General features: G+C 62.9%; 2 protein-coding genes across 2 annotated transcripts; one reads left to right on the forward strand and one right to left on the reverse strand.

Annotated features, from left to right (window-relative positions):
• Positions 1-340: 340 nt before the first annotated feature.
• Positions 341-5,252, reverse strand: CHPF (chondroitin polymerizing factor). The gene is made up of 4 exons (XM_055345704.1): positions 4,720-5,252; positions 3,094-3,667; positions 2,382-2,561; positions 341-2,049 (listed from the first exon to the last, which is right to left on the reverse strand). Exons 1-4 carry the CDS (start codon positions 5,025-5,027, stop codon positions 790-792), a joined length of 2,322 nt encoding a protein of 773 aa, XP_055201679.1. The 5' UTR covers positions 5,028-5,252; the 3' UTR covers positions 341-789.
• Positions 5,253-5,532: 280 nt separating this feature from the next.
• On the forward strand, positions 5,533-11,752 carry TMEM198 (transmembrane protein 198). Its single transcript, XM_055345425.1, has 5 exons — positions 5,533-5,825; positions 6,145-6,349; positions 8,664-9,239; positions 10,326-10,528; positions 10,876-11,752. The coding sequence occupies exons 2-5, from the start codon at positions 6,184-6,186 to the stop codon at positions 11,011-11,013; spliced, it is 1,083 nt and encodes a 360-aa protein (XP_055201400.1). The 5' UTR covers positions 5,533-5,825; positions 6,145-6,183; the 3' UTR covers positions 11,014-11,752.
• The last annotated feature ends 41 nt before the right edge of the window (positions 11,753-11,793 follow it).

Here is an 11,793-nt window from a genome sequence, read left to right on the forward strand (position 1 = left end):
CCTGCCCCAACTCCACCTTCAGAATCCCCTCCACAGGGAGCAGACCAACCTACCAGACCCTGGCTGAGCTTGGGGGCCAGGGAGGGAGCCTTCTCCACGGGCCTCTCTGCCTCCAGTCTGGTTTTATAAGGCGTTGACGAGACTGAGAATAAAGAGGCATAAAGAATTCTCTGTGCCTGTATGACCAGGTGGGGAGCTGGAGCAGGGCTGGGCACAGTCATGGCTGTGTCCCCAGGAAAAGGAAACCCGGGCCCAGCCAGGACTAGGGAGCCTCCGTCCTCACCGCCAGCCCCTCTGGCCCCCCGCAGTCCCCATGCCACCTTTTGAAAACTCAGAATCATTAGTCCACACTCAACCAGTTTATTAAAGGCAGGGAGCTTCATCCAGGTCCAGAAGGGAGAAGCTGGGAGATACCCCACCTTCCTCTCTCGGCTCCCCTCGTCCCCAACCACTCATCTACAGCCCACCCCCAGGAGGTCCTAGGAGATGGGGCTGGCGTCAGGCAGACTGCACTGCATAAATACTCAAGGGGCCACAGCCTGAATCAGCAGCGTCAAGGGTGGGGGACAGGGAGACCAGGTTGGGAGCGGGGAAGAGTGGCTCCGAAGGTACCTCCCCCGGGGGGCCTGTCCTGAGCCCGAGGACCCACACAGCTAGACAGCGGGGCCCGCAGGCTGCCCTGGGATCCGAGGCCGCGGCCAGCCCTGTCCGGCGAGGCTGGCAGGGGGCTGCGGGTCGTTGGGGAGGAGGGGGTGCCACCGTGCCAGGGTTCCGGGGCGCGGGGCGGGCTCAGGTGCTGTTGCCCTGCTCCTGCTCAAAGAGCAGCATGGCCAGCTGGGTGCGGGAGCCCAGGCCCTCCAGCTCGCTCTGGCGGCAGCGGTGGTACAGGTCCTCGCTGAGCCGCGCGCTGCACGCCTGCGCCCGGTAGCGCTGCAGCAGCGCTGGTTCCACGGCGCGCAGCACGTGTAGGCCCGAGAAGCGCAGGAACAGCTCGTACACGTCCGTGCTCTCCAGCAGCTCCTCCTCCTGCTCCGAGGCCGCTGCCAGCCGTCCGCGGGCCGCCACGTAGTCGGAGTTGTAGAAGCAGGCCTCGCTGGCTGCCTGGCGGTCGAAGCGGCCCGTGTCTCGGCCCAGCTCCGGGGGCCCGGGGCCCTGGGGGGGCGCCACGGCCGGGTGGAAGGCCTGGAAGTGCATGGGGAAGAAGGCCTGCCAGCCAGAGATGGCGTGCATGCGGCAGCGGTTCAGGAAGTCGGGCGTAAGCACCGTGTCGGGCCCGGCCAGCAGGAACAGCGTGTCCAGCGGGTGCTTCTTGGAGAGCAGGTCCATGAGGCGCAGCGGCGAGGGTGCGGCCGTCTGCACGCTGAGCCAGGGCACCCGGGCACCCGGGAAACGCCGCTCCAGTTCCGCCACATGGGCCTTGACAGGCGCAAAGACATCTGCGTGGGCTGCCCGCTGGGCCTGTCGTGGCTCGTACAGGAGCAGCAGGGTCAGTGCTGCGGCCGCGTCGCCCGGCTCCAGTGCCGCGGTGGCGAAGGCCTCCAGGAAGCCAGGGGCCAGGTCCCGCTCGGTCGCAGCCAGAGGCAGTAACACGGTAAGACGCGACGCCTCGGTGACGTAGGGCACAGGCAGGATCTCCACGCGGCTCAGGGGCCGCAGCAGCTGCACCCGGCGGGTGAGGGGCCGGCGGCCGCCCTGCGGGGTCAGCACCTCCAGCTGCAGGTCCAGCGTGTACTCCATGCCGCGGGCAGGATCGAAGCGCCGGTAGCCGTTGACCAGCTGCTGCTTCTCGAGCCGCAAGGCCGGGTGGTAGCGGCGGTTGAGCTCTTCCAGGGCGGCGCCCAGCACGTCGGCCACGTCGGCCCGGTCGGCCCCTCGCAGCGGGCAGCGGGGCGAGCCGTCGGCGCAGGAGAAGGCGTGCTGCTCTGTGAAATAGTCCCAGCGCAGCACCTCGAAGCGAGAGGCCGGGCGGGACGGTGCGGGAATGCCCACGGGCCAGGCGGCCGCCCGCTCGCCGTCAGCTGCCAGGTGGCTGGTGTTCTGGATCTCCCACTAGGTTGGAGAAATAAGACCATGAGCAAGGCAAAGACCACGGGCGCCGGCACGTAGCCGGAGGCCTAAGCAGCCAGCAGGTGCTCCCTGGGGTGGGTGCCTGGCCCTCCGCCAACCTCCGCTATCCCAGCACCCTCACCTATCCTTTTCCCAGATGGGGACAGCCTAAGAGTTAAAAAGGAGGTTTCTGAAAGAGCTTTTCAGAAAAGGCAGAAACAAACAGGCACTGGGCAACCAGTTTGATCTCTGACTCTACTGCTAGTTTTAATTTCTCTGGGATCTCTCAGATGTCTTGGGATATGTCCCCTCCATTCCCCGGGCCCAGACCATACCTGCAACTCCTGGATCTCTTGGTATGTGCGTTCCAGCTCAGCTCGGGCAAAAGCTTTGTGCAGCTGGTACATGTGCACGGGGTCATGCACAGGGTGGGCCGTCAGGGCGCTGCGGAAACGGGGGTCTCCCTCCTGCACATGCTCCCCAGGGCTCAGCTCCAGGTAGCTATAGTGTACTCCCTGGCAAGAGGAAGGGAAGGGGGTCCATAATGGGAAGAGCGATGGGACAGCCTCGCCACCCGCCTCCCAGTGTGGGCCTCAGTTTCCCACCCTATGACCTGTTGTGGACCTGGAGTCAGAATTACCAGGTTGAAGGCTACCTTGACCAGTTGTGACCTTGTGTGACTTTGGGCAAGCCTCTGCTGGCTCATCTGTGCAATGGGCATACACATCCTACCTCAGAGCTGTGCAGGGGCTCAAATAAAATAATAACAGCCAACACTGAACACCTACTCTGTGTGAGGCTAATCCCTCACGTTGTTTTTTCTAATCCCCACGACAACCCTGAGCAATAGTTATTTTTGTTGGTATGGAGGAGGATGCCAAGGTTCAGGAGGTGCAGTGATTCACCCAAGGTTACAGAGATACAAAGTGACAGCACTGGCACGGAAAACCCAGACCTCTTACTTCCCACCACCCCTTCGCCTCTGGGGGGGGGGGCGAGCGCACATGCTCAGACGGGAGGCCCGGGTGGGGCGGCTTCCGTGCCCACCTCGTGGTCGCCGGTGCAGCCCACCCCCGTGGCGTCCAGGATGCAGCGGCCCAGCCACTCATCCGGGCGCGCGCTGACGATGTCGTTGCGGCAGCCTTCCAGGTGGGGGCGCAGCTGCTGCAGCAGTGTGCGGGACAGCAGCACCCCAAAGCCGCCGTGGCAGTAGCGGCCTGGGGCGGGCTCTCCCCCGATGAAGTCCTGCGGCCGGCCCAGGTAGAGGTGGGCGGCGGCCGCCAGGCTGAGACGGCCGGCTAGGCGAGCCAGTCCGTGGGCCTCGGTGTAGGTGGCATCGGGCACGATGAAGAACCAGTCAAAGTCGTCGCCGTGCTGCTCCAGGAGGTGGCGCAGCGCCAGGTGCAGGCGCCCGATGGGCCGCTCCTCGCCCAGGGTCACCACTGCCATGCCCGGCGGGGCCCGGCGGCCCCGAGCGCCTGTCAGGAAGACCACGCGCTCCAGCCGGTGGCCCAGCGTGCGGTTCACGGCCACTCCCAGCGTGGGCAACGTGGCTTGGGAGGTCAGCACGGCCACAAGCAGCCTCTGCCGGATGCCCAGCTCCGTGCTGATGTAGCGGGTCCTGGGGGAGAAGAGGGCGCAGGGTCATCAAAGAGACAACAGGGCGGGCGGGGGAGAGATGCACAGGCCACAGCAGGTCACATCCCCCCCCCCCCCCCCCCCCGACCCCGGGCCTGCTTCTCCCGCCTACACGACAAGAAAAACAACTGTCTCCCAGGGGTCACCAGGATTTCCCTGAACTACTGGCCTCACCCGCACAGCGCTTTCCGGAGGTGCAATGTCCACGCAGACATGCGAGACACATTGTGGGTCTGACTCTGTTTCACCACTTAGAACTTGTGCCCTTGAGCAGGTAATGTAACCCCCCGAGCCTCACCCAGTAGCCTGCTCTGTAAAAAGGGGTTGGCGGCATCTGATCAAAGCGCTTAGCCAAACGCTCAGCACGCTGGTACTCCACACACCGCGTCTCTACGGATTTCTAGATAAATATGCCATTGCGCCACAAACGCATCGCACAAATGACTCCAGGGAATGTCTGGCACAGGACTGTGCTGTGTTTGGGACAAGGGTGAACTGGGGTCAGGGGCCCCAGTAACGCACCTTCCATAATGCAGAAGGTGAGTTGCAAAACTGAAATTTGAACTCGGCGTTACTTAGGAGAAAATCATTTCCATTCGCAGGCGGAGGCACTGATGCCCCGGGTCCCTCCCCCGGCCCCCAGGTGTCCCACCCAGGAACGAGAGAGGCAGGTAACTCGCAGTTCTCTCTCTCTCTCTCTTCCTTCCCTCTCTCTAGGCACCCACCCCATACACCAGGCACCCCGCAAAACCCGACAGCCCCAACCAGGGGGCCAGCGGGGTCTGAGCGCCGCGGCCGGGGGTCGGGCCAGCGGCGGCCGGAGGAGGGCAAGCTCGGCCAGCCCTGGCCCGGGCCCAGGCAGGGCCTCGCACGCGCTCTCCGGCTCCCTCCGGCTCCCTCCGGCTCCCGGGGGAGCGGGGGGAGCGGGGGGAGCGGGGCCGTCGGAAGTCATCGGGGCCGAAGACTTCCTGGCCGCGGCCCCCCCTTCCGGAGCCTGACCCGGCCCCGGCGGCCTCCCCGCGGCCCGATCCCTACCTGACGGCCTTCTTGGCGGCCTGGCCGGGCTGCGCGGGGTGGTAGGGCAGGACGCGCGGCTCCCAGCTCTCCGCCGCGCCCGCCGCCGGCCGGTCGCGCTCCGCCCCGGGCTGCACCGAGTTGGGCCGGCGCGCCGCGTTGGTGTTGCCGCGCGGCGGCAGCTCAGGGTCGCCGGGCTGCGGCGGGCCGGGGCCGCACGGCTCCTCCACCCAGGTGACGCTGAGCAGGCTCAGCGTGAAGCCCAGGGAGATGCCCACGGCCACGGGCCCCGCGGGCCGCAGCACCGACAGCAGCAGCGACGCCCGCATGGCGCCGGGACCGCGGGCGCCCGGCCGCGCAGCAGCCCCGCGGCGGCCGCGGGAGGCTCGGGGGGGGCGGGCCGGGCCCGGGGAGGGGGCGGATCCGGAGGGCCCGGGCCCCGCGGGCGGCCCGCTCCCTCCCCGCCGACGCGGCCGCGGGCCTCCTCGGCTCGGCGCACGGTCGCAGCGCGGCGCGCGGGAGGCTCGGCCGCGGCCGCCGCTGTCCGACGTGTCACTGCGAGGTCCCCGCCCCCGGGGCGGGGTCTCGGGCCCCGGCGACCGGAGGCGGCGCAGGAGGGGGAGGTTAAAGGGGAAGGACCCCCGGAAGTGCCCCCTCCTCAGTGCGGGCGAGGCAGACGCGGGGGGCGGAGTCCCCCGCCTCGCCGGCGTGGTTGGTGCGGCCCGCGTGACGTCAGGGGCCGCCCGCCCCTGCCGGGATGGTGCGCCCCGGGTGACGTCAGGAGCAGAGGCCGGAGCTGTCCATCAGCACCAAGGGCCGCGGGCGGGCTCGGGGCATGGGGCCGCGGCTCCGGGGCAGCCCGAGCCCCTGCCGCCGCCGCTCTGCTTCCCGCGGGCGCAGCCCGAGCCCCCGGACTCCGCGGGCCTGGGGTGCCAGCCGCCGTCGGAGGCGGAGCGGCGCCGCCGCCGCACGGAGACCAGTCGCCCCGGCCCAGCAGCCCCCTTCCCCGCGCGGCGGACTTGCCTCGGACCCCAGCCGCCCGGGGCCCCCCGGCGCTCCGCAGCCCCGGCGCCCCCGGCCCCTGCGCGGCCTCTCTGGCTCCGGAGCTCAGGTCGCCTCCAGCCCAGGTAGATCTCGGACGACCCCAGGCTTGGCCGCCCGCCGAGGAGTCTCGGGCTGGGCTGCCTCCTTAGCGGCGGCTGCTGCGCCCCTCTTCCCCCAGCCCAGTGGCCCCTTTTGACTTCTTCACCCCGGCCTCCGTAGCCAGGCACTCTGCTGCCCTTTGTCTTTTGCTCACTTCAGAAATGCCTCCAGAGCTGCATGACATGGGCACCACCACTCCTTTGTGCACTGGTGTCCTTGCCTGGTTCCCCGGTTCCCATCCTCGCCCCCGTCCTGGTGGAGGGACCCAGGACTCCTCCTTGACCCCAACTTCCTCTCTGTCAGGCTGACTTGGGAGGGTGACTCCCTTCCATTCCCGGCACTATGCCAGGCACCGTGGCGACCCTGCGGTTCCAGCTGCTGCCCCCCGAGCCAGATGATGCCTTCTGGGGTGCGCCCTGTGAGCAACCCCAGGAGCGCAGGTACCAGGCACTGCCGGCCCTCGTCTGCATCATGTGCTGTCTGTTTGGAGTCGTCTACTGCTTCTTCGGTGAGACCCCTATCTCGTTCCTCATCTGGGCTCCCCACTGGTTCCCCAAATTATTTCTCTGGGCTCCCCAGATCTCTACAACCTCAGGACACCACCACCACCACCACCACCACCACCATGAATAGCTATCTTTCTTTTCTCTTTCTTTCATCCCACACATGTTCATGGATCATCTAGACTCTAGATCCTAGAAAACACAGATTTTTGAATTAGGCATGCTTGACTTTGAAACTGGCTCTGCGCCTTACTAATTGTGACACCTTAGCACAGCGACCTGTCTGAGCCTCAGTTTTCCCATCTGAACAGTGGGGATAATGATATTCGTCTCTCATAGGGCTGTTGTGGAAATAGTAGACACTCAATAAATAATAGCTATTGTGGTGAAGCTGTGTTTGGGTCACTGTGCTATGTGGGCACTGAAAACATTTAGCAGGGTGATTGAGCCTAGGCCTTTGCCACAGGGCATGTTGTCCGATGGGGGAGAGACTTCTGGAACATTCACAGCTGTAATACATGTTAGAATGTGCTGGGCAGTAGTCACATACAGGGAGATAGCCTATAAGGTAGGTTCTAGTAATCAGGGCTGCCACGAACAGTTGTATAGGATGGGCACCGCACAAGGGAGTTCAGTTGAATAGGCAATTGGGGGCTGAAATCCAGGCCCATGCTCACTTGCCAAACTCTAGGCCTGGGCACAGACTGCTTTGCCTAAGGGAAGACATGACTTTTTCTAATTTGCACAAAGGTGCCAGATGGGCTAGTAGAGTAAGTGCCCGGTGACTCCAGCAAGTTACAGAATTTCAGAGAGGACAGCAAACTCCATGGGCTGGGGGCCTCCAGGGGGAGCATCAGAGGCAACTGGAGGAAGTACAGAGGTCTAGATTCCAGGCTGAGCAGAGGTGCCGTAAGACCAGTGCTCTGCAGCCTCTATATGTTCCCCCCCACCCTCGCCCCGAGAATGGCGGCATAGTAGGCCCGGATAGGAGCCAGATGGTCCCTCCCCTTCCACCCCCAAACTCTAGGCTGAACAACTGCAGAATGAGCAAGAGGAAGTGCCCTTCCAAGGGTTCAGGACACATTCTGGGTCTCCAAGGAGTCTGTCCCCTCATGCCGTCCACTACCCATACCCACTCCTTCTGCAGTGGGTAGAAGCACAGTGCAGCCCAACATTCCCCCCCTCCTGGGCTTCCCCGTCACCCTACCCTCCTCGATGCCCTCGTTCCCAGGATCTTAGACACTGTGCCCTTGTGCATGTCCTATTCCTCTTTCTAACCCCAGAACCCCCCGGGCTCTGATGCCTCCCCTCATTGCTAAAGCTGAATCTCCTCTTTATGAACTTTCTCTTTGGTGCTCCCTGGCCCCTTGACTTCCATCTCTGACTTCCATCTTCCCAACTGTTCAGTATCCACAAGTCCAGGTACTCTACCTTCCAAGTTCACTATCTACCTTCCAGGTCCTCTTAATGGGTGTAACTTCCATTTTGTTGAAACTCTATGACCACTGTCTCCCCTTATAATCCTCTTTGACACCCTGTGACCCTAGTGACTCCCACCCATCTCCAGTTATCTCATTACCTTCCATCTCTCTGTCTCCTTCTATTACTCCTAACACTTTGATCCCTGTGATGCCATTGTTGGCCCCTCCCCCCCCCACCATCTCCCATTTCTCTGCCCTCAATGTTACCCTCTCTCAGAATGCCTTTAATATTCTCAACAATTCCATGCCTGTCAATTCCCCTACTTGCAATGACCTCATCTTCTGGAACCCCTCCCCAAAAACCCTGCTTCTCCATTCTCTTTGTTATTTTGTAATAATGTCATATCTCTGAAGCCCTATGACCCCTCAGAGACCGCATCTTTCTGAACCTGTGTGACCCTCATCTTTCAAGTTCTGACTTCTAAATACCTCATTTCTCTGAACAATCCCTCCCAAGGCCCCAATGATTCTAATTGCTGATCCCCTTGTGACTCTAACGACCTATCTCTCTGACCCCTATTATTCCAAAGATCCTAACGACCCTATCATTGACAGCAATGATTTATCTGACTCCTCTGACCCTTAAAGACCCAATGCTCATCTCAATAACTCTATCTCTCTGCTTTCCCAGGGACTCCCAATGACCTATCTCTCTGACCTCTTTGGATCTCAGTGGCCCCATCACTGATGCCCTCAGGACCCCAGTGGCCCCCAAGTCTCTGATCCTAGCATCTTGGTCCTGGTTCCCATGTGATTCCATGTCCATGACCCCTCCGATCTCCTGCCTGGAGCCAGGTGCCCTCATTTTGGCCCCTCACTAGCCCTTGTTCCCCTCTAGGTTACCGCTGCTTCAAGGCAGTGCTCTTCCTCACTGGGCTGCTGTTTGGCTCGGTGGTCATCTTCCTGCTGTGCTACCGAGAGCGGGTGCTGGAGACGCAGCTGAGCGCCGGGGCAAGTGCGGGCATCGCGCTGGGCATTGGGCTGCTCTGCGGGCTGGTGGCCATGCTGGTGCGCAGCGTGGGCCTCTTCCTGGTCGGGCTGCTGCTCGGCCTGCTGCTCGCTGCTGCCGCCCTGCTGGGCTCCGCACCCTACTACCAGCCAGGCTCCGTGTGGGGCCCACTAGGCCTGCTGCTGGGGGGTGGCCTACTCTGTGCCCTGCTCACGCTGCGCTGGCCCCGACCACTCACCACCCTGGCCACCGCCGTGACCGGTGCTGCGCTCATTGCCACTGCTGCCGACTACTTTGCCGAGCTGCTGCTGCTGGGGCGCTATGCGGTGGAGCGACTGCGAGCTGCCCCAGTCCCTCCCCTCTGCTGGCGGAGCTGGGCCCTGCTGGCACTCTGGCCCTTGCTCAGCCTGATGGGAGTTCTGGTGCAGTGGCGGGTGACAGCCGAGGGTGACTCCCACACAGAAGGTGAGAGGGCCCAGGCCAGGGTGGGTGAGAGAGAAACGAGTGGCCAGGGATGATGGGTCGGGGGGACGGTGGGAATGGGGTGTGGGGGACGGAGCCGTACACACCAGCGGCTGAAGGCCTCAGTACGGTTGGAGAGCTGACTAGCTCAGGGTCTGGGGAGACAGCACCTCAGCTCCACCATCCATTCTGTGGCAAGGTGTGGGGCTGTGTGGCTCTGAGGCAAGCCCATTACAGGCACAGGGGATATGACCGAAAAAGCGCCTGCTCTCATGGGATTATATTCAGGTGGAGGGAGACAAGACACTGGCATGCAAACAAACTGGCTAATTCCAGCTCTGCGGTGATACGGAAGAGATATGCAGGGCAATGTGAACAAGGGACCTATAGAGGCTATTACAGATAGAGTGGTCGGGGAAGGCCACTTGGAGGAGGTGACATGTAAGTAGAGTGCTGGAGGATAAGAGGCTACATGCAAAGAGCTAGAGAAGAGGGAACAGCAAGGGCAGGTCTCCAGAAAGAAAGAGCTTGGCTTGCGGAGGAAGTGGACTGGGGGTGGGGGGTGGGGGGGGTGGAGGCATGCCGTTTGTGAGGGCCCCGTGGGCTACGATGAGGACTCTGGATTTTACCAGGAAGGCAGTGTGATGCGACTGCAGGTTTAAAGCTGGGGGATAGACTCTCATTGAGGGTTTGGGATGCTCATGCTGGCTGCTGAGTGTAGAAAACATCGGGGAGGGCCAGTGTGGAAGGGTGGCCCGGCGAGGAGGAGGCTGTGGTCGTCTGGATGAGAGAGGATGATGGCTGGTTTAGGTGAGTCACTGGGGGCTCAGGGTGGGCAAAGGGATAACAGCTGGCAAGGGAGTACTTAGAAGTCTAGGAATCTTCTACCATATGACCTCTGGAAGAAAAAAAAAACGATTGCCAGAAATCCCATCTGGGGGGTGGGAGACCAGGAAAGGAAGGGGGAGTGGGGGGTCCCAGACAAAGGGAATCTAGAAGCCTGGAGCCCTCAGGTAGGGAGGAGCGGGGAGACTTGGGGGAGACAGGCCCGTGGGCCCATGAGACCCTTCTCTGCCCATCCCCTCACAGTGGTCATTAGCCGGCAGCGGCGACGCGTGCAGCTGATGCGGATCCGGCAGCAGGAGGAGCGCAAGGAGAAGCGGAGGAAGAAGAGACCCCCTCGGGCACCCCCCAGAGGCCCCCGGGCTCCTCCAAGGCCTGGGCCCCCTGACCCTGCTTATCGGCGCAGGCCGGTGCCCATCAAACGCTTCAATGGAGATGTCCTCTCCCCGGTGAGCACCCTGAGCCTCTCCAGCCCGCACGGGGGAGAGGGGAGTGCTGCAGACTCCGCAGGCAGGAGAGGGCCTTCCTCCCCCGGGGGCTCACCACACTCTAGAAGGCCTAGCATTTGTCCACCTGTTGTAACCCCTGCACCAGGAGCCTGCCGGCTGGGCTCCTGGAGGGAGAGGAAAGGTGTCCTGAGTATGAATATTAATGAGGTACGGTAGGGGGGCGCGGTGACAGGGCTGGTGCGGGGAGGTCTGGGGTGAGTCTCAGGCTGTGGGCTGCAGGAACAGGATGTTGGGCTTTCCGGGAGGGTCTGGGGTGCCCTCTCACACCTGTCTTTCCTCTCCCGCAGAGTTACATCCAGAGCTTCCGGGACCGGCAGACAGGGAGCTCACTGAGCTCCTTCATGGCCTCACCCACAGATGCGGACTATGAGTATGGGTCTCGGGGGCCACTGACGGCCTGCTCAGGACCCCCAGTGCGGGTATAGCAGTACTGCTGCTCCCGCCCACCTAGACTCTACGGTCACCAGCTCCGCCAGCTTGGGGAAGCCTGCTGGGCCACCACCCAGCCCGCCTGGCCTTGTGGCCTTTGGCCGTTCCCTCTCCCCACCCTGAAGAGGGCTGGTCTGGCTACAAGAAGGGAGAACCTGTCTCTGGCTAGGCCTGGCCTAAGGGGAAAGCCTCTTCCCAAGCTCCAGAGGGGCTCCCGAGGGATGCGGGGTGTGAGCCCTATTGGGGTGTGCTCAGGGTTGTGAGTGTGTCGCCTGTGTGTGTGTGTGTGTGTTGTATGTATGGAGGGGTGGGCTTGGAGGGGACACTGGGACCCTTGCCTTAGACTTCTGACTGGTAGGGCTTCTCTCTGAGGTTGGCCCTGCCTCCTCTCCCACTGCTGGGGTCCCACAGGCCACTCTCCTGCATGTCTAAGTGGAGGAGGTCTGCCTTCCTCCCCCGTCGCTCCACCTCTCACCCAGACTCACCTAAGGCTTCTTGTCCTTGTCCATGGGGCAAACGGCAGCACCCTCCACCCTGGTCCCCTCTCCTCTGCAAAGCCACCAGCCTGGGAGCAGCGGCAGGGGATGGGGGTGGGGGGTGCTGCTCTGGGCTGGGTTAGGGAGAGGGGCTGGGGGAGGGGGCCTAAATGCACGGTGCATGTCTGGTGTCTGTCGTGCCACCCTGGACACCTCATGCTTCTGTCTCCCCTCACCCCACCCTGTTTTACATATTTTATAAACGTGCCAAACTGTGTGGCTTCTGCCAGGAGCGGTGAT

The sequence above is a fragment of the Nyctereutes procyonoides genome, unplaced genomic scaffold, assembly GCF_905146905.1.
Source record: "Nyctereutes procyonoides isolate TBG_1078 unplaced genomic scaffold, NYPRO_anot_genome, whole genome shotgun sequence".
NCBI classification, from domain to species: Eukaryota; Metazoa; Chordata; class Mammalia; order Carnivora; family Canidae; genus Nyctereutes; species Nyctereutes procyonoides.

Bases quoted from the DNA above. Each gene is read 5' to 3' on its own strand.
- CHPF (XM_055345704.1), bottom strand. From the start codon at position 5,027: ATGCGGGCGTCGCTGCTGCTGTCGGTGCTGCGGCCCGCGGGGCCCGTG. The intron at 2,562-3,093 runs GTGGGCACGGAA...TCCTCTTGCCAG, and splicing joins GCTGCACCGGCGACCACGAG to GGAGTACACTATAGCTACCT. The intron at 2,050-2,381 runs GTATGGTCTGGG...TCTCCAACCTAG, and splicing joins AAGAGATCCAGGAGTTGCAG to TGGGAGATCCAGAACACCAG.
- TMEM198 (XM_055345425.1), top strand. From the start codon at position 6,184: ATGCCAGGCACCGTGGCGACCCTGCGGTTCCAGCTGCTGCCCCCCGAG. The intron at 6,350-8,663 runs GTGAGACCCCTA...GTTCCCCTCTAG, and splicing joins AGTCGTCTACTGCTTCTTCG to GTTACCGCTGCTTCAAGGCA. The intron at 9,240-10,325 runs GTGAGAGGGCCC...ATCCCCTCACAG, and splicing joins GGGTGACTCCCACACAGAAG to TGGTCATTAGCCGGCAGCGG.